Raw genomic sequence first — 21,684 nt, 5'->3', positions numbered from 1 at the left:
GGATCTTTCAAGCATTTTTCATCCTAAAGCTTCCACAATCTTGAGGAATAGAGTCATAGATGCTGCCGGGGCTAAGCAGTGCAGCGTAACCATGACTGTCAGATTGTGTATGCCATGCAGATATGGATAATGCAGCATATGTGGTTGATAATGTGGTGGATGGTGCAATAATGGGCATTCAGTCCAACTCCTGATCATGACCTGTGGACCAATGAGTGTGCATTAAAGCTGTACAACAACACTGAAGCTGTGGACCAATGAGTGTACATTAAAGCTGGACAACAACACTGAAGCTGTGGACCAATGAGTGTGCATTAAAGCTGTACAACAACACTGAAGCTGTGGACCAATGAGTGTACATTAAAGCTGGACAACAACACTGAAGCTGTGGACCAATGAGTGTGCATTAAAGCTGGACAACAACACTGAAGCTGTGGACCAATGAGTGTGCATTAAAGCTGGACAACAACACTGAAGCTGTGAACCAATGAGTGTACATTAAAGCTGGACAACAACACTGAAGCTGTGGACCAATGAGTGTGCATTAAAGCTGGACAACAACACTGAAGCTGTGGACCAATGAGTCTGCATTAAAGCTGGACAACAACACTGAAGCTGTGGACCAATGAGTGTGGATTAAAGCTGGACAACAACACTGAAGCTGTGGACCAATGAGTCTGCGTTAAAGCTGGACAACAACACTGAAGCTGTGGACCAATGAGTGTGGATTAAAGCTGGACAACAACACTGAAGCTGTGGATCAATGAGTCTGCATTAAAGCTGGACAACAACACTGAAGCTGTGGACCAATTAGTGTACATTAAAGCTGGACAACAACACTGAAGCTGTGGACCAATGAGTGTGGATTAAAGCTGGACAACAACACTGAAGCTGTGGACCAATGAGTCTGCGTTAAAGCTGGACAACAACACTGAAGCTGTGGACCAATGAGTCTGCGTTAAAGCTGGACAACAACACTGAAGCTGTGGACCAATGAGTGTGGATTAAAGCTGGACAACAACACTGAAGCTGTGGATCAATGAGTCTGCATTAAAGCTGGACAACAACACTGAAGCTGTGGACCAATTAGTGTACATTAAAGCTGGACAACAACACTGAAGCTGTGGACCAATGAGTCTGCATTAAAGCTGGACAACAACACTGAAGCTGTGGACCAATGAGTGTACATTAAAGCTGGACAACAACACTGAAGCTGTGGACCAATGAGTGTGCATTAAAGCTGGACAACAACACTGAAGCTGTGGACCAATGAGTGTACATTAAAACTGGACAACAACACTGAAGCTGTGGACCAATGAGTGTGGATTAAAGCTGGACAACAACACTGAAGCTGTGGACCAATGAGTGTGCATTAAAGCTGGACAACAACACTGAAGCTGTGGACCAATGAGTCTGCATTAAAGCTGGACAACAACATTGAAGCTGTGGACCAATGAGTCTGCATTAAAGCTGCACAACAACACTGAATCGGCTAGTATTGTTAGCTCAGACTTAATTCTTCAGGAAAGAAACACATTTGAGATGAATCTCCCAACTGGCCTTGTGAGGAGGAAAATAAATAGAAGAAAAAAAGACAGGACAAAAACAGATGTGATTTTGTGTGGAAAGGTAGCGTGTTATACAGTATGTGATGGACCAGCGGAGAGTCCTGTCAGAGCTTCAGTCTCAAGTGAACAACGTGTTTCCCCAAAGACAGTGGAAAGCTCTGTCTTAACATGGCTGACCCGTGCTGCAACCAGAATCTACGACATGCTGACCGTATCTGACAGATCTTTCTAAAAGTAGCAGTGACTTCTTCAGATGGTGCGAGAGTCGAGAGATGGATAGATTGGACAGCCATGACAAATCTTGACCGCGAAGATGACAAGCTACGTCGAAGCATGACTGATCACGCTCTCTACATGTTGTGCAGGGTGAAATTAGGCACTTGATGACAAACCAACTCTGCAATCTTTGCCTAATCTCAATCTTGCCCAGATATGACAACATGTGTGGTTGGTTTGGAGGAAGTACTGCACGCACACTGGTTACACAGGGTTTGTGGGGGTAGGGGAGAGTTCAAGAAAACCAAAAGGAGATTACATAGTAGGAGGAAGAATAGGAGGAGCAGGAAGAAGAAGAGGAGGAGCAGGAAGAAGAGGAGGAGGAGGAGAGGAAGGAAGGAAGGAAGGAAGGAAGGAAGGAAGGAAGGAAGGAAGGAAGGAAGGAGAAGGAAGGAAGGAAGGAAGGAAGGAAGGAAGGAAGGAACAAAGGAAGGAAGGAAGGAAGGAAGGAAGGAAGGAAGGAAGGAAGGAAGGAAGGAAGGAAGGAAGGAAGGAAGGAAGGAAGGAAGGAAGGAAAAGGGGAGGGGGAGAGATTCCATTACCCCCTGTTGTTCCGGAGGTCTGTGATGAGTTATTAGACCTGTGAAGAAGGGATGAGGAGGAGGATGAGGAAGAAGAGGAAGAGGAGGATGGGGTATCTTGTCTTGAGCCATCAGTGAAGGGAAAGAGAGGGTTTGTGGCAGCAGGAGACTTCATGGTCCTGGCTATCAGTATGATGGCCGGGCCATGGGGTTTCAAATTTCTCTGGCTGCCTTGACCTAGAAAACCACAAAAACAATTGTAGAACCTGTTACAATGTGTAGTCTCAATGTTAAAGACAATGCTGTTGTGCCATTCAGGTGTGCTGGGAGCCACGGCCCTTAGGAGTGGAATAGTGGGGTTAGTGAGGATGATTCAATCAGTGATCTCTCAAATAAATCTGCAGCATTCAATAATGTAGTTTGATTGAAGGCATCTAATGTAGATCCCTAACATGAGCTCTTAACTCATGTTAGCCTTGTTGTTATAAGTGTTGCATGTTTTTTGTGTAATTTTAATTAATTTAGTGACGCAAACAATATTTACTGTAGGATCTTTCAAGCATTTTTCATCCTAAAGCTTCCACAATCTTGAGGAATAGAGTCATAGATGCTGCCGGGGCTAAGCAGTGCAGCGTAACCATGACTGTCAGATTGTGTATGCCATGCAGATATGGATAATGCAGCATATGTGGTTGATAATGTGGTGGATGGTGCAATAATGGGCATTCAGTCCAACTCCTGATCATGACCTGTGGACCAATGAGTGTGCATTAAAGCTGTACAACAACACTGAAGCTGTGGACCAATGAGTGTACATTAAAGCTGGACAACAACACTGAAGCTGTGGACCAATGAGTGTGGATTAAAGCTGGACAACAACACTGAAGCTGTGGACCAATGAGTGTACATTAAAGCTGGACAACAACACTGAAGCTGTGGTCTGAGATGACGTTGACACAGTGGACAGCAGACAGACAGCGGAGTGTACGTAGACCAGCTGAGGCAAAACACAGTGAGGGCATTCATACGATGAGGTCATCGTTACCCAAGTTGTTATTATTGGCTTTTTCACTGCCCAGGGCGGGGGTTAGCAGTGATGCTCCTTTCTGTGATTCGCTGAGAGCTGTGTGGGGAAAAAATAGTTTTATCTGTTTCTGGAGGGTTGGGTTACAGTGGTCTGTAGAGAAATTTACGATAGGCAGGAAGCTCTATCTGTTACTCGGGCAGCACTCTCAAAGACTACCCATTGAGGTAAAGGAAAGCAAAGGATTCCTGCCTCACTTCATAAAAAGTTCAAATGTCCCTAATAGCTTTAGATACCAGTACGTCTTTCGGTTTCAGTGAACAGGCGTTTTTTCCGAAGAGAGTTAGGCATTTTAGATAACTTTTTTGAGGGGTACCAGAGTATACTCTGATGCCCTTAACATGATATTACAGACTATTTAAAAGAAGAAGAAGGTAAAAGAGAGTTGAAAGGTGGAAATTACCAGAGGAAGGGTTATGTGGCTTCACTGTGGCGCTAGTAGGTCCCCTGGGTTGGGTCTTTCCCTGTTGCTTTTCACCGTGTGGAGAGGGGTTGTTAAGGACATGGGTGGCAGAGGAGGTACTGGGGGTTTTGGTGGGCAGGAGTTGGGGGGGGGCAGGAGGGAGGTCCACGAGATGAGAGGAAGCATTTCTAATACTGTTTCCTCCGTCTGGGTGAGAGAGAAGAGGGAGGTCAACTTTGATTATGGGGACTGGAATCTATGGAGTCCTATAAGGACATACCTTATGGAACATTTTGATGCCCAATATTTGAGGTCAATATCAACAGTTCATAGACAGGCATTCAAATCCATCTCTTTGGCTCTGAGATGAATGTCTCTGAATGCCTTTCATTGACTGTATAAGATTGTAGTTATTTATCTTTTTTAAATAGTGGATTCAGGTTGATTTAACTTTGTCACATAATGTAGTTGTACCTCATTGAAATACACACAAAGTCTTGAAAATATAATTGGAAGGAGTATTTAGAGGGACAGAAGGGGTACAGGGCAACTTTGTGCTGCCTTTCCCTAATGGGAAATTCAAGCACGTTTTTTGCATGCAGTGTTGTCATGCAGACTGTTTAAACCCAGCATTGCCACTGGCTTTAAGTGCAACAACTCTGTAAACCAATGAGATGACAGGGATGAAACATGGAGAGAGACGATTGAGATGACTGATGTCAAGAAAGACGTCATGGTGTGTGGACACAAACATATAAAATGATGGATTTTGATGGACACTGCTGTAGAGAGAGAGAGTCACAGAGGTTGTGGGGATAGACATGGGAAGAACAAACAGCAGAACAATTGAAAAAGGATGGATGAATAGATCAATGGATGAGCTATGGGTGAAAGAAAGAAAGAAAGAAAGAAAGAGTGGAAGAGAGAGAGGGGTAAAGATAAAGTGCAGAGTTGGACTGATACAGTATGGAGGGAAACTGAGCAAAACAAGCAGCCAATCCTCTCACAGCGCCTGAGGTCTAAGCAAAACAAAATCACCGTCATGCGTGCCCTTCACATTTGCTCTGGCAGAAACTTATGCGCATACTTCCAACTCTGTGGCGGCACCGTCCTGTGCCACCACCATCTCCACGATCCAGGGACTTTCTACCTCTCAGTGGACTCAAGGCATGCCAGCATGCAGCCAATCACAACGAACAGCTGCGGTTCTCACCCCCCACCCCAGCCCACCCCTCCCCTCGCAGCAGCGTAGTGGACATAGCCAAGCGATGACTGACTGCGAATAAAGCTTGATATGATTCAAAATGTCAGTCTCTGTTTACCCAGTGGGAACTGTGGCCATTGAGGCTCATTGGAGCGGGGGTCAGGTCTAGATTCCAGGTGTCTCCCTGGTGGTGCTGTAGAAAATAATATCACGTTTCATAAAGTGTGAATAGGAACAAAGTGCAAAGGTAGCGAAGGTGTAGGGCAGGAAATGTGTTTGACCACAGGTCTTTAAAGACAGTGAAAATAGTAGTGTTTTTGGCAACAATAAAAAAAACTATGTGAAAAGTTAAGTGCTTTAGAATGAGAGAGAGAGTAATCACCAAAAGATGTCTTGGGAGCTCCTGGGAAACCTTGGTTTTTGGTCAGAGGGAGTCTAGGCTGAGTCTTATTGTGAATAGCTGGGGGAGAAAGGGAATCAAGAGGAGATAGGCAGGATTTCAAGTAGCTACAACATACTCCCTATGTCTAAAGTAGTGATGCTGTAAACCAACACTTTACATTACACAGGCATTATACCATATTAAACAGTGTAAAACATTGTAATATGCATCTATATCCTCAGAAAACAGGTGTAACAAGGATAAGTAGCATTTAGCTGTCTGGACTTATACACCTGGAACAATATCATGACATACTCTACATTCCTGTACATTGGAATAAAGCTTAGGTAACGGTGATGCCTGGACATGCATATGGACATGTAGTGTTCCTCTCTGTTTCATTTGGATGCAATATAAAAGTTCTGGTTTCAAGTGATTACACGGAAATGGCTTACCTGGACGAGGTGGGAAAAGTGCACGGGACATGGGTGGTTTCTGGGAAACAAAAACAATCTACAATTGGTGGACGGTTTTATTGCCACCAGATCCACAGCCACAGTTCATATGTCAACGCTAATACGCTACCCGTGCTAAAGTCATGTTTTCGTTTTATGGTGAGGATAGCGTTGTGCTTTGTGCGGTCTCCCCTTGAGTGCTACATGACTGGGAGTCTCCCTTGAGACATCTAGCGTACCTAATGTGCCCTTCAGCCTCCCTTAACGGCACATACATCACTCCTGACTTCTGCCTGGAAAAGACATTTCACCAGAAAACATTTATGGTCTGCTGTCTACACTTCACTTACTGGTACCTGACTTAGACTCACTCACTCACTCACTCACACACACACACACACACACACACACACGAGAGATCAAGGGCCATATGACAGTCACACTTGCATATAAGCTACAAAATCAAAATAGCCACCATGAAAGAGATTGGAAAAAGGATTAGGCTGGGTTTCTATATAGCTCTTTCTGACATCTGCTGATGTAAAAATGGCTTTAGAAATAAATACATCTGATTGATTGATTGTGAGTAGGCAGAAAGACTACGTCAGCGCGAGCGCGTCATGTGTTGATTTGCGATGTTCTGCCTGTCACAGCTGGGCTGTGAGGGTGACCCTCTTAAACCCACGTTAAAGAGTCTCTCTTTAACGGGTGCTGGGGTCAGACAGGGGAAGCAGACAGCAGTTTATCTACTCTACTCTGGTCTAATACAGCTCAGCTCAGCTCTGCTTCTCACCCTCTCACCCCCTTTGTATATTCTCCCTCCACAGTGACAGCAGGAAATAGAAAAATATTTTCTTGAAGAAATAAAAATGAGTGGTAGGGTAAAGTTGTAGTGTGAGAATACGTATGCCTGTGGAAGCGATTTCATGCAGAAACTGAGAGTCCCGTAGGTCATAGGTTCTTATGCTGTATGGCCAACAAACACAGCACATACCATTGGCTTCACAATAGGGGTCCGGTGCTTGTAGGGTTTCTGGACGCTTTTGTCTGCAAAACATGGAGAAGAAGATGTAAACAATTGCTATTCTGAGAAGAGAGTGTCGGTAGGTAATCTTTTGAATGAAGTAGAAACAAAGCACAAAATGGCTCACATGATATGGATGTTTTATTTTTTGTTCTTGAGACACAAAGATTACTTACAGACTTCCTCGAAAATAAAACGAGGAGGTACTGCCTGAACTCTCTGATTTTAATTTTCTTAAGTATGATGTACATACCCATGCAGAGTTGGGAAGTAACTGTCAATGTAATCAGTTACATTTCCAGATGAAATATTGTAATCAGATTACAGATACGTTTTAAAAAGTATATGACTACCTATTGGATTATTTTTACTTTCGGAAAGGATGTTTGCTCAAAAAATAAATACATTATGACACCTTTCTGTTTTCTCAATGGCATTCAATTCAGCATTGAAAAGAAGCCGGTAAGTTTACGTTTGTTCCACTTGCGCAAGACTGACCACAAGTCAGAGACCACTTTGATGACACAACAAATGTGTTTGATGGATCCTTTTTGTCTTCTTCTAATGCCTCTTAAGGGGAAAGTAATCCAAAAGTAACTGAAAGTAATCCGATTACGTTACTGAGTTTGGGTAATTCAAAAGTTACATTACTGATTACAATTTTGGACAGGTAACTAGTAACTATTACATGTAGAAAGTAACCTACCCAACCCTGCGCCCATGTTGGTTTTGTGAATGACAGGCTTGCTCCAGATTCCGCTGCGTTCGTCTTTGTTGGAGCGGACCCCAAACTCATATGGGGTGTCGGGCTTCAGGTTGTCAACCACAGTGTCGCTGGTGGGGCAGGTCTGGTAGATCCACTTCCTGTTCCTCTCCCTGTAGCGGACGGTGTAGTGTCTGCATGGGAGGGACAAACAAGGCACAGTAAACAACATGCTGATTCTTGTACAGTAGCTTTGCATCTTTATGGCAAACTCTAACCTTTGGAAAATTCTGCCTTCTTTTCTCATCGACCAACAAAGCACAGCAGGCGTGCTCCACATCATACAGTATGGGTGGCTATTCCAGCTCTACGGCTGTGGTCTGATGAACCATAGTGACTAATATGTTAAACAAGCTTCCTCCGTTAGCTATTGTTAATTCTGGCTCCGATATCTCAGGTCATCTCGTCAGTGTCAACCGATCCCTTTTCATGCCCTCAGGGATTGTCTTTCTGGGTAGCGCTGCCGGCAGTAGCCAAGCAGTAAACAGAAGGAACTGATATTAAGCTTTTAATAAGCCACCAGATATAAGGGGGAACTCTCAGCTGTAACTTAGGTCGAGATTTCCAACGACTCCTCCAACTTACGGAGTGGGGGAAATTCTAGAATGTATTTAAGGTGGAGAATAAATCGAGTGATGGAAAAGTGTGTTTGTGTCCCAGCAGTACAGTCCATGTATTCTCAGTCAACTCCTGCACACACCTGTGTTGGAAAAGACCTCGGCCCATTCCCATGCTCCATTTTCCATAGAAAATAAATGGCACACTTCCTCAACGTTTCTCTACAGAACTGTTATGCGTCATAAATCCTCCAAGGTTCGACGGCACAGTACATTGAATGCACGGTATGAGTTTAAATCTAGTCAAGCCTCCATACAGTATGTCATCTTTATATATAGCTAGCAATAACAGCCTGGTATTCAGATCTCAGTGTGTGCACCTGATTTCAACTAGATCCTTCTCTTTTGTGAAAAGCAGATAGTCTGAATGCCTTAACAGTGTGTAACTGCATTCACCTGTCATCCATTTTGAGCTGAGTGAGGCTGTTTCTGTGGAAGCTTTGGCCTGAGAAATGCAACATGGAACTGGAACCAGATGCCTGGCTGGCGGTGCGGTAGGGTATAACTCACCCGTCTTCCAAACAGTCGTTCATGATGTTGCCTGCTTCGTAGGGAGTCTTCAGGAAGGTCCCCCAGGACAGCAGCACAGAGGTTGGGGTGACGGAGCCAATAACCAGGTGGAGTGGCTTCTCCAGGTTGACCTTTCCTGTGAGGACAAATGTCAAGGGTCATACACTATATTTGCAACAGATTTGATGACCTGATTGAAGCTTTTAGATGCGTAGACAGACTGCTGCAGGTACCTGTGCATTGTTTCTTTACGTCGTTGCTCGGGATTGGCTGGACAGCTACAAGATACTTGGGTTCAGCGTCTGAAAGGTTAAAAAATAAAACGTTGTCACATTGATTTCTCTGTCATGGAAAAAGGAATATACCAGAAGGGGGGAAATATTGTCAAGGGCAGTGAAAGAAGGGTTTGGGAAGAAAGAGTCCTGCTGACGCCTGGTGAGTCACTACCCAGCCAGGTATCTGGTGTTAAGGAGATGGGCTGAAACTATTCAAATCCGCTGTAAACAGAAACAGAGCAGATACACAGATGAAAGAGCTTGACTTTAAGCACAACAGATGAAAACAAACAGTCGTTCAGATGGTAAATTGAAATGCAGAGTTGCTTGAACTCCTCGGAACAATGGAACGTTGTCCAACCTGCAGAGACTTTAATACATACAGTCAATTCTCTAAGGGGTTTATATTATCCACCCACAATCTAACAGTTGTCTATTGTTATAATACTTGTCCAAATGCAAACAGTGTCTGAGGCTAGCTAGGAGGGGTGAAATATGGGTATGGATCTGGAGCACAGTTAAGACACATCTGGCCGCTTGGATTCAATGTGCTATAAAAACAGTGATCCAAAAATATTGTGTTTCTATTGCATGAGAATGGCGAGCTCATTAATGAATAACTGTACAGAACAAAATAGACAGGATGTGAAGGGTGGAGCACCAAGGGCCTGACTAGGTCCTGGTGTTCAATGGATTAACATAAAGCCAGAGCACCTGAGCTGGCATGCCAGGAGCAGGAGCAGGCTGGCATGGATCGAAGCTGGCACAATGTTATGGGTGGGGCATTGGACAAACGATAGTCACTTGGTTGCTTAAAATAAAGCAAACTGTTGGGTGTGGGGAAACACTTTAAATAAGTTAAGAGTCAGCACAAAAGAGGATCCCAGAGAGTCACAGTAACACAACCATATCCTATTGGACTACTACGTGTGTCATTATTGCTGAGAAGGTTCTGTCTACCCTCTGATCTCTCGTTGGATCCCTCTGGGCTCTCTCAGGTGTTCTGGAGGGGCACCTGAGACCAATTTAACTTGGCTCTTTGTCGTAGTTGTTTTTGTACGTGGAAGGTCACAGCTTGTACCAGTGAGAAATGATGTTTGATCACTTCTGTTGTCTCTCACACAGGTGAAAGGGCTCAAGGAAAAGTGACCAAAAAGCTGTTCTGCATTGAACAAACAGCACTCCTTTCACTGATTGGGGAGCCAGCCAAGGGAGTTGTTCCATTCTCTTTAGTCTCTGGTTCCTTTCTACTCTAACACTTCATAGCCAATGGCCATTGAGACCTTTTCATACGACAAGAGGAAACCTGTTCCTGACCTGCTCTCATTTCGTGCCTATCATAAATCCGAACAGATCAACACAAAACAGCAATAAAGGAAGCGTATTTGTTTGATTTAATTATGAAAACACTCCGATGTTTACTTTAACTCAAGTGATTTTAGTGAGTGGGAGTATCAAGAAAAATAAGCAACAGAGTATCATTCGAATTCTAACATAAGTATGTGGTTTCACGCTCAATAGATGATCTACACAAGCTGTAAGGTAATCTTCCACTGGCCCTGTGCTGCCCTGCTAAGGTGCCGTAGTGGGCTGGGATGCTGGGATGTATCTCATGAGAGGCTGTGGTTGATGATGAATGGAACCCATTGAGCTGCAGGAAAGGACTTTAAAGAGGAAAGTCAACAGTGTGGAATGCTTAGTGTAACTCCTGCCCTTTTCACCCTGTTTGGAGAATCTCTGTGCTCTACAAAGACAGGTTGCTAGGTTTCTCAGAGGAACGGTTTCTCCCCACACTGACGTATGTTTGAGTCATATTTACTGTTATGTTATGACTATCTGATGAATACCTGAAAGTCAATAGGTTAATGTGTGCGTGTGTGTGCATGGTCTTACCATAGACTGGTCTTACCTATCTCAGTCTCGTAGGGCTCTCCATTCTCAGGCAGCTGGATGAACTGTTTAGAGAACATGCTGCTGCCGTAGCCCAGGATGTAGCCCTCCAGCTTGGTGTCAGGGTTGGGCCGGACAAACTTCATCACGATGGTGTCGCCCGTAGCGTTGATGCGAACCTTCATGTTCTGTCTTCTCACTGTTAAAGGCCAACAAGTATAATAAAACAGTTGAATTGCATTGTGGATATGATTAGTTGAACTGTGGTGCATTGTACTTAAAGATGCTAGTGCATTCCATCACAGCTAACCTTCAGCACCTCACATGAACATGAGCAGATTGCAAATTCTGTGCAGAGCATTTGTGAATTGCACTATAACTGCTGCATTTAGAAAAACTTCTGGACACAGATTCATTTAGGGGTAATTGCAAGATAAACAGCTGCCTCTCCCCAGGTACCCAAGGGATTAATCAAACAGGATTGTGTTTGTGGTTTTCAGGAAATAGACTGCAGTACTCTTCAACTGCAGCCAATATTACCCTGAACGCATACAGGAGATGGGATACTTGATTCCCTTCATCAGTCATAACATTGGACTATTAGGATAAACTAAAAGGACTTTAAACCCACTGATATCGTCAGGCTTGAGGGTGTGCATAAGCACAGGAGATGTCAAATTAGAAGGTGAAATGCAATGGATGTAACTTGAAGGTTGAGCTCCAAAGAGTTCAGAAAAGTCATTATTAAAGAACAGAGGCTAAATAGATGTCTGGGAAATGTCCTAAACATGAGTAATGGAGCTCATTTGAACCTGGTAATACGGCTCTTTAGCTTTGGAAAAGGCTTTCCCTTGTCCACCAGGTTCCCATTTCCCACCATGCAGGAACTTGACTGATTCAGCTGCTGGGTTAAAGAGGCTGTTAAATGCGAATGAAAAGCAGGTTTAAAATGCCACATAAAGGGGATCAAGATGGTGTTCGGAAAAGGATGTTGTGGCAGTTTTTTGTCGTCACACACATCAGTCAACAGCCAGCCCTTTTAATGCCCATGCAGGCAAGAGGCAAGGCGAGCGTTCTGGCACTCCAGCTAACCCTAATCATCACTCAGAGCATTAATTAGGTTTTAACAATAGCCTAATCACTCCCATTCACAGAGCAAACTAGGGATGAACCTTGGATATAATATTTGTGCCTTCATTATCGATGACCCACGAACCTCTTCAATCAAATCAAACTTTATTTGTCACATGCGCCGAATAGAACAAGTGTAGACTTTACCGTAAAATGCTTACTTAACTTCTTATGGCTGGGGGCAGTATTGAGTAGCTTGGATGAATAAGGTGCCAGAGTAAACTGCCTGCTACTCAGTCCCAGTTGCCAATAGATGCATATTATTAGTATATTTTGATAGAAAACACTCTGAAGTTTCTACAACTGTTTGAATGATGTCTGTGAGTATAACATAACTCATATGGCAGGCAAAAACCTGAGAAAAAATCCAACCAGGAAGTGGGAAATCTGAGGTTGGTCGTCTTTCAACTCATTCCCTATTGAAGATACAGTAGGAAATTGGTCATGTTGCACTTCCTAAGGTTTCCACTAGATGTCAACAGTCTTTAGAACCTTGTTTGATGCTTCTACTGTAAAGTGGGGGCGAATGAGACAGGAATGAGTCAGAGGTCTGCCAGAATTCCTTGAGCTCATGATGCTCATTCACGTGAGAGCGATCTCTGTTCCATTGCAATTCTACAGACAAAGGAATTCTCCGGTTGGAATATTATTGAAGATTTATGTTAAAAACATCCTAAAGATTTATTCTAGATATCGTTTGACATGTTTCTACGGACTGTAACGGAACGTTTTGACATTTTGTCTGCTCGTGCGTCATGAATTTGGATTACTGGGCTGAACGCGCTAACAACAAGGAGGAATTTGGACATAAATTATGGACATTATCAAAAACAAACATTTATTGTGGAACTGGGATTCCTGGGAGTGCATTCTGATGAAGATCAAAGGTAAGTGAATATTTATAATGTTATTTCTGACTTCTGTTGACTGCACAATATGGCGGATATCTTTTTGGTTTGTTTGGTCTCTGAGTGCCGTACTCAGATTATTGCATGGTTTGCTTTTTCCGTAAAGCTTTTTTGAAATCTGACACAGCGGTTGTTTTAAGGAGAAGTGCATCTAACGTTCCATGTATAACACTTGTATTTTCATCAACATTTATGATGAGTATTTCTGTAAATTGATGTGGCTCTCTGCAAAATCACCGGATGTTTTTGGAACTACTGAACATAACGCGCCAATGTATACTGAGATTTTTTGATATAAATATGAACTTTATCGAACAAAACATACATGTATTGTGTAAGATGAAGTCCTATGAGTGTCATCTGATGAAGATCATCAAAGGTTAGGGATAAATTCTATCTCTATTTCTGATTTTTTTTGACTCCTCTCTTTGGCTGGAAAAATAGCTGTGTTTTTCTGTGACTTGGCTCTGACCCAACATAATCATTTGTGGTGCTTTCGACCATAAAGCCTATTTGAAATCGGACACTGTGGTGAGATTAACAAGAAGTGTATCTTTAAAATGGTGTGAAATACTTGTATGTCTGAGGAATTTTAATTATGAGATTTCTGTTGTTTTGAATTTTGCGCCCTGCACTTTCACTGGCTGTTGTCATATCGATCCCGTTAGCAGGATCTCAGCCCTAAGAAGTTTTAACCAACAGTGCAGTTCAAGAAGAAGAAAATATTTACAGGGATAGACTAAAATAAAAATTAATAATAAAAAGTAACACAATAAGAATAACAATAACGAGGCTATATACAGGTGGCACTGGTACCAAGTCAGTGTGCATGGTAGTTGAGGTAATCTGCACATGTAGGTGGGAGCAAAGTGACTATGCACTGGTAACAAACAAACAGCGAGTAGCAGCAGTGTACAAAAAGGGGGGGATCAATGTAAATTGTCCGGTGGTGATTTTATGAATTGTTCAGCAGTCTTATGGCTTGGGGGTAGAAGCAGTTGAGGAGCCTTTTGGTCCTAGACTTGGCACTCCGGGACAGCTTGCTGTGCAGTAGCAGAGAAAACAGTCTATAACTTGGGTGATTGGAGTCTCTGACAATTTTATGGGCTTTCCTCTGACACCGCCTATTATATAGGTCCTGGATGGCAGGAAGCTTGGCCCCAGTGATGTACTGGGCCGTTCACACTACCCTCTGTAGCGCCTTGCCGTCAGATGCCGAGCAGTTGCCAAACCAGGCGGTGATGCAACCGGTCAGGATGCTCTTGATGGTGCAGCTGTAGAACCACATGAGGAAGTGTAAAACAAACAAACAACCATATTTGTGTGGTGGTTTTGCGGAAGTTGCCAGGAACTTTTGGTTTGGAAGAATTTAAAAGCCCACTGGGTTTGCTGAATCAGAACAACATTGTGAAACTTTTTACACAGTGTGGGTGAATTAACTGTTTACATGGATACTTGTGTCCATTTATCTTCTCCACTTAACCCCAAAGAGTAATCTTGAATTCATTTCTCTTCTCTGCTTAACTCCAAAGAGTAATCTTGAATTAATTTCTCTTCTCCGCTTAACCCCAAAGAGTAATCTTGAATTGTTTGGAATATAATTGGAGGGGGGAAAGGATGTTTTGCTTGTCATGTTTCTGCATTCGAAGATCATATTTCTAGTGGCGCCTTTGATTCTAACTGTCATTAATAAAGGTACCTCCCCCGGCAACATGACATAACCTCTGCTTACCTCAAGACTCCTGTCATGTTATTGCTGACTCCCTTTAATTTAACAAGAAGGATGTTTTCAGTCTCTGGCTTTATAGCTGCAAATCCATAAGGTTTTATTAAAGAGACCCTAGACTTACAAGGAGTGTAATGTGTTTTCCTGTGTTTATAGAGGACCAGATGACCACTTCACCCCTTGTGGAGACACAATGGAGAATGATTCTAGCCACAGGGGGAGAATGTGGAAGACATTATTATGTTACATAATACCAATAAATGTATACTAAAGCTTATGGAAAGGCTTACTCATCAAAAATGCAGGTTGACGTGTATTGACATCCATCTTTCCCTGGAGGCAGAACTGAGAGATTTCCGCCACACCCTTAGAAAAAAGGCTTCCAAAAGGATTATTTGGCTGTCCCCATAGGAGAGCCCTTTTTGGTTCTATGTAGCTCTTTTGGGTTCCATGTAGACCTCTCTGTGGAAATGGTTCTACATGGAACTCCGAAAGGTTCTACCTGGAACCAAAAGGATTCTACATGGAACAAAAAATGGTTTTTCCAAGGGTTCTCCTATGGTGACATTCAAAGAACCCTTTTGGGTTCTAGATAGCACCTTTTTTTCTCCTAAGAGTGCAGCTGCAAAGTCATAATTTGGCTATATTGTAAAAATGAATGGGGGAAATGTGATTATTTTTGGGGGTCTTAGTTTAAGGTTAGGGTTAGGCGTAAGGGTACCGTACTAAACCACAAATTACCTCTATGTCCCGCAGCATAATCTCAAAACTTTTACTTGAGCAACCACTGTAGCAGTGTGGTTAAGGTTAGGGTTCATGTTAGGGTAAGGTTTCAAATCATACACTCTTAGCACCTCAGCTACACTCTTAGCACCTTTTTTCTATCTAGAACCTTTAAGGGTTCTTTGGCTGTACCCACAGGAGAACCCTTTGAATAACCCTTTTTGCTTCCAGTTAGAACCCTTTTGGGTTCTATGTAGAACCCTTTCTACAGAGGGTTCTACATTCCCAAAAGGGACATATCTGGAACCAAAAAGGGTTCTCCTTTTTTCTAAGAGTGTGAGTGTAGTGACCACACTGCAGAGCTGCCTCCATTACATGAGTCATACCAATAAATCCCAACCTGCATAAAAAGTAGCCCCTTCATGCTGGAAAGCTTGTTAGCTATGTTGTGTTCTGTTGTCAATAAAGTTATCCTGCTCTTGAGTAATGTTTCAAGTTTTACGTTTTTAATGTCACATGCACAAGAACAGTGAAATGCCTTGCTTGCAAACAAAAATACAATAATCAATAACAATGTAATACTAGAAAAAGCACACAATAAATATGAAGAACACAATAAGTAAGTAAGCATACTTACATACAGGGTCAGTTCCAGTACCGTACTGTATTTACAATGTGCAGGGATACTGGTGTGATGGAGGTAGATATGTACAGGGGTAAGGTGACTAAGCATTAGGATATATAATAAACAGAGTAGCAACAGCTTGTGCGTGTAGAGTGCATATTATACGTGAGTGAGCAGATTATGGAGTGAATGGGTGTGTGAGTATGCATAGAGATAAAAGGTCAGTAAAGATGCAAGGTTAACTCAGATAGTCCTTGTAGCTATTTGGTTAGCTATTTATCAGTCTTATTGCTTGGGGATAGAAGCTGTTCAAGATCCTGTTGGTGTCAGACTTAATGCACCGGTACCGCTTGCCGTGCGGAAGCAGAGAGGATGGTCTATGGCTTGGGTGGTTGGAGTCTTTAATGATTTTCCGGACCTTCCTTTCACACCGCCTGATATAGATGTCCTGTATGGCAGAGAGCTTGGTCCCAGTGAGGTACTGGGCTGCCCGCACCACCCTCTGTAGCGCTATGCGATCGAGGGCAGTGCTACTGCCTTAACAGGCAGTGATGCAGCCAGTTAAGATGTTCTCAATGGTACAGATGTAGAACTTTTTGAGGATTTGAGTGCCCATGCCAAACTTTTTCAACCTCCTGAGGGGGAAGAGGTGCTGTCGCGCATTCTTCACGACTGTGCGCATGTCTTTGGCCCATTTTAAGTCTTTAGTGATTTGGACACAGAGGAACTTGAAGCTCTCGACCTGCTCCACTGCAGCCCCGTCGACGTGGATGGGGGTGTACTCGCCCCCTCCATTTCCTGTAGTCCACATTCAGCTCCTTGGTCTTGAGGGAGGGGTTGTTGCTCTGGCACAACACTGCCAGGTCACTGACCTCCTCCCTGTAGGCGGACTCATTGTCGCCGGTGATCAGGCCTACCACAGACGTCTCATCAGCAAACTTGATGATGGTGTTGGAGTTGTGTGTGGCCACGCAGTCGTGGGTGAACCGGGAGTAAAGGAGGGGATTAAGCACACACCCATGTGGGGCTCTCGTGTTGAGGGTCAGCATGACGGAGGTGATGTTGCCTACCCTCACCACCTGGGGTCGGCCCGTCAGGAAGTCCAGCATCCAGTTGCAGAGGGAGAAGTTCAGACCCAGAGTCATAAGCTTGGAGACGAGCTTAGAGGGGACAATGGTGTTGAACATTGAGCTGTAGTCAATGAACAGCATTCACACACAGGTATTCTGCTTGTCTAGGTGGGTGAGGGCAGTGTGGAGAGCAATTGAGATTGCGTCATCTATGGATCTGTTGGGGTGGTATGCAAATTGGAGTGGGTCTAGGGTGTCTGGGATGGTGGAGTTAATGTGTGCCATAACCAGCCTCTCAAAGCACTTCAAGATTACAGAAGGGAGTTCTACAGGGTGGTAGTCATTGTGGCATGAAGCCTTAGAGTTCTTGAGAACAGGAATGCAACATTGAGAGCATCCTGACCGGTTGCATCACTGCTCGGCCTCCGACCGCAAGGCACTTCAGAGGGTAGTGTGTACGGCCCAGTACATCACTGGGGCAAAGCTGCCTGCCATCCAGGACCTCAAAACCAGGCGGTGTCAGAGGGAAGGCCCTAAAAATTGTCAAAGACCACAGCCACCCCAGTCATAGACTGTTCTCTCTACTACCGCATGGCAAGCGGTACCAGAGTGCCAAGTCTAGGACAAAAAGGCTTCTCAACAGTTTTTACACCCAGGCCATAAGACTCCTGAACAGGTAACCAAATGGTTACCCAGACTATCTGCATTGTGTGCACCCCCCAACCACTCTTTACGCTGCTGCTACTCTCTGTTTATCTTATATGCATAGTCACTTTAACTATACATTCATGTACATACTACCTAAATTGGCCCGACCAACCAGTTCTCCCACACATTGGCTAACCGGGGTATCTGCATTGTGTCCCACCACCCGCCCTGGAATACCGTCCCTGCGGCCTTTCGGGTATTGATCTGATTAAAGACCTTTCTTACATCGGGCTCAGAGAGCGAGATCACCCAATCCTCTGAGATGGTGATGGCCCTCACGCCCGGGCACGATGTTGTTGTTGTCAAAGTGTGCATAAAATGCAATGAGTTCGTATGATAGAAAGGCATCGTTGATATTAAGAATTCCCAGTAACAAAGTTGTCTAGAAAAAAAATAGATTTTTAAGCATTAGCAACAGGCATGTTTGATTTGGTTGTGAATCTTCAGGAGACAGATTGTGTGCAATCATCAGTGTCCGTCTTCAGTCTCTTAAGCTATCTTTGGGTTGTTTGTTCTACAGATTGGCATTGGCATCCTGTTGCCTTCTCAAATGGTGGGAAAGCATGGCAGTTTGACACTTAAGACATGTTTAATCATGCATGGTGGTTTCTTGGCACGGATGTGGTGTTTCACAGTTGAAGGCATTCCAACTGCAGCTGATTGACCCAAGAGCAGAACTCAGTGTGATCACTGATCACAAGTGAAAACAGTTGGTTTGGTTACATGACCCTTAAAGTGAATAACAGCCAGCCTTCAGGGTATTGCGCTGAGGGAAAAAGTCTAGCTAGCATCTAATCCTTTGGCAGACTTTGAGATATGTTAGTCATAAACAACTTCTCTTCCAGCAATATCCCAAATCGTTGTGTTTGTTTGTTTTGTATATTGAATAAGGAACTAACAAACTTCACTCAAACCAAACCTTGAAACACTTACAGTACATTCTGTTGTGGAACATGGTCCTTTCATTTCTCCCAAATTGAGCATACCTGTACCTTCTAATTAAAATGACACATCTGTAACAAAAGTCCCCTAAATCTCCAGACACTACTTTCCTAAATCGACTCTCCAGGAGCATTTTACCTCATGGCTATATGGAACATAAACCGTCCCTCATAGCTTCTCTGGGTTCATATAGCATATATTGTCCAGTCACATTTAGAAGGACTTGATCTCAATGCTCTACAGCTGTTGATTCACTCCATAACTGCAGGGGCGTTCACTGGCAGCACATACTGTATAAGCACATGCATGGACACATGTTGAAAAACACACACGTGCACTCCTACTGTATTCTCTTTGACTGTGTGTCCATCTGGCATGAGTCCAACTTTACCCTTTCATTCATAGAGCTTCCCATCCCACCTCATCATGCCACAGTAGTGGAGCACAACAGCCCCCGCCTCTCCGCTCCCATCCTCACCAAAGAGATGGTAGTTAAACAGCGTGAAGGTAGGGTATATTTGCATCTTTCATCTCCTCTAATGAAGTTTGACCATGCGTGAAGAGCTGGGGGCACAACCACGTCTCCAGCTGCCTGCACAACCACAGCTTCAACATACTCAGAGCTCAGATACTCAGGTACACACATGTTACCCGTTTACAATGTACCCCCACCACCCCCGCAAGTACTCCGGAATATACACGTAACACCTCAACAATGTGCAGAAAGGAGACACCGCCGCACGGAAAGCAAAGCAGGCACTTGAATCTTCTACAACATGTATTGTTTAACAAGAAGCTTCTCTGCCTGACATTGTGGAGTGTGCAGAGGGGAGATGTTGGCCCAATCCCAAACCCAAACCCAAACCTAACCAAACCCCTCCCAGCTGTGTTAGAGTATCATTGATAGACACCGCAATCACAAGGCTACATCCTCTGGGAAGTCCACTGGACAGCAGCAAAATGATCATTAGGATAAGATTTCTAGTCAACAAACAGAGTGGCGCTCACACAGATTCACTTTATTTTAATCATGGGAACCTGTCCAAGAAACACCCCAAGACAACCAACAGGCAGAGATATACACACACACACACACACACACACACACACACACACACACACACACACACACACACACACACACACACACACACACACACACACACAGCGATGTCCTACTATACTTGCGAGGATTTTTTTGGCATCAACAATTCATTCCCATTAAAATTCCTATTTTACCTAACCCTAAACCAAACCATTACCCTAACCTTAAACCCTAAACCTAACCCTAATTCTAACCATAAAACTAACCCCTAAGCCTAAAATAGCCTTTTTACAAGTGAGAACAGGCTAAACGTCCTCACTTCTATGAATTTCTGTTGTTTTACTATTCACATACACACTGCCGCTAAAAAAAATGTTTGATATTGGCGAGTGTTTGCATGTGAGCTAATACAGTGTATCGATCATCCATTGGTTATAGCCTGACATTTCCCTTTTAATTTCTAGGAGAGTAAATTCATCATATTGCATAACTACTGTATGTTTAATGGGACAATCAGTACGCTGCTGAACGTCCTGTAGCTCAAACAGTTCATCATCATCTGAACATGATCTCTAACAAAAGGCAATCCAAGCTTCAATCAGACATTACAATTCTACAGTGAGACCAAAAAGCATCAGAACAAAATTCAAGGAAACATAATCTACGTACCGGTAACAACCAAACTTCTGCTTTTAATTCCGTTTTTGTGTCAAACTCATTCTTATCTTGCACAGTCACAGCTACAAGTTGCAAGACAGATATACAATGGTTTTGCACCTGAATCTAAATGCATTGCATTTATGGTCAGTAAATCGCTTGGATGAAAGCGTCTGCCATTCACACTGTGGTTTCGCTGCAGTCAAGTCTGCACAACTCTACACATTATGCAATGTCCTAAACATTTTGGTCAATACTTTTGCGATAATTTCATGGGACATTACAAACTGGACCAACTGGACCATGAAAACCCTACTCATGTACACATTGCAATTTGGTTTTGGCAAGCTATTTCTTTCTATACAACGTGAATGGCATTAGGAGAACACATGCAGTCAGCAAAACATTTGCATTGTGCACAATGCACAATGATAAGCATCAACAACACCAAAACACTTTCCATCACACATGCATTGGCAAAAACATAATATGCATGCTCAAAACTATACATAAAACATGTAACACAAAACCATACTATCCAGAAACACAAAACACCTGACTTTACAGAACGGCCAATCTGTGCACTTGCCTCTAATCCTCTGTGCAGGGATGCAGTTGAGGAGAATGGATCCGGAGAAGAGCAGGAGAAAGACTCTGAGGAGCATGGTGCCTGCAATAGAGCTCTCTGGACAGGGATGCTGGACAACTTCACTAAGGTAACAGCTCAATTTAGGGCTTGTGCAGCGCTCCGTGGAAACACTGTGGAGTGGAGAGGACCACCGGACCACGAAGCATCTATACTAGCAGCATAGGAGAGGGGTGGGGGTGGGAGGGGACTGGTGATGTCACAACCCAACCCCACACACCCTATTCCTAGGTGGGTGGCTAAATGTGTGGAATCTCGCTGAAATGTTTCCCTCTATTTTTTTCCCTCCCTATGTTTTTGTATCACCCACCCGGTTTTCCCCTCCCCTTCCTCCTCCTCCAGCCCTCCTCCTCTTATGTGTTATTTTTGTATTTATATTTATTATTTATTCATTTATTTATCCTTTGTTCAACTCAAGTGCTATTGCAATGTAGATTCCAGGAGGCGCCAATGTGGTGGGAAAAACAGGGTGGTGGCACAGGAGGAGCACAGGAGTGGCACCCTCGCTCCATCCTAACCTATGGCCTTGGG

General features: G+C 43.6%; 1 protein-coding gene across 29 annotated transcripts in view; it reads right to left on the bottom strand.

The window, feature by feature from the left end:
• The window catches only part of LOC139412861 (target of Nesh-SH3-like), a 32,228-nt gene extending 10,801 nt beyond the window's left edge, over positions 1-21,427 (bottom strand). For 4 of the 29 annotated variants that reach the window (XM_071159629.1, XM_071159637.1, XM_071159638.1 and 1 more), the window contains exons 1-8: positions 21,097-21,271; positions 10,992-11,171; positions 9,041-9,109; positions 8,808-8,943; positions 7,624-7,814; positions 6,888-6,940; positions 5,894-5,933; positions 5,439-5,516 (exon numbers count right to left, since the gene is read on the bottom strand). In XM_071159629.1, the coding sequence (XP_071015730.1) occupies positions 5,439-5,516; positions 5,894-5,933; positions 6,888-6,940; positions 7,624-7,814; positions 8,808-8,943; positions 9,041-9,109; positions 10,992-11,171; positions 21,097-21,172 (823 nt within the window). In that variant the 5' untranslated portion in view covers positions 21,173-21,271. Of the gene's footprint in view, positions 1-2,386; positions 2,603-3,410; positions 3,489-3,852; positions 4,060-5,174; positions 5,250-5,438; positions 5,517-5,893; positions 5,934-6,887; positions 6,941-7,623; positions 7,815-8,807; positions 8,944-9,040; positions 9,110-10,991; positions 11,172-21,096 lie in introns of all 29 variants that reach the window. The other 25 variants (XM_071159609.1, XM_071159611.1, XM_071159614.1 and 22 more) reach the window with 18 other exon arrangements.
• Positions 21,428-21,684: the final 257 nt, after the last annotated feature.

The sequence above is a fragment of the Oncorhynchus clarkii genome, chromosome 7 (genome assembly GCF_045791955.1).
Source record: "Oncorhynchus clarkii lewisi isolate Uvic-CL-2024 chromosome 7, UVic_Ocla_1.0, whole genome shotgun sequence".
Classification (NCBI taxonomy): Eukaryota; Metazoa; Chordata; class Actinopteri; order Salmoniformes; family Salmonidae; genus Oncorhynchus; species Oncorhynchus clarkii.
The sequence above is the reverse complement of the archived record's forward strand: the minus strand, read 5'-3'. Positions and strand labels throughout refer to the sequence as shown.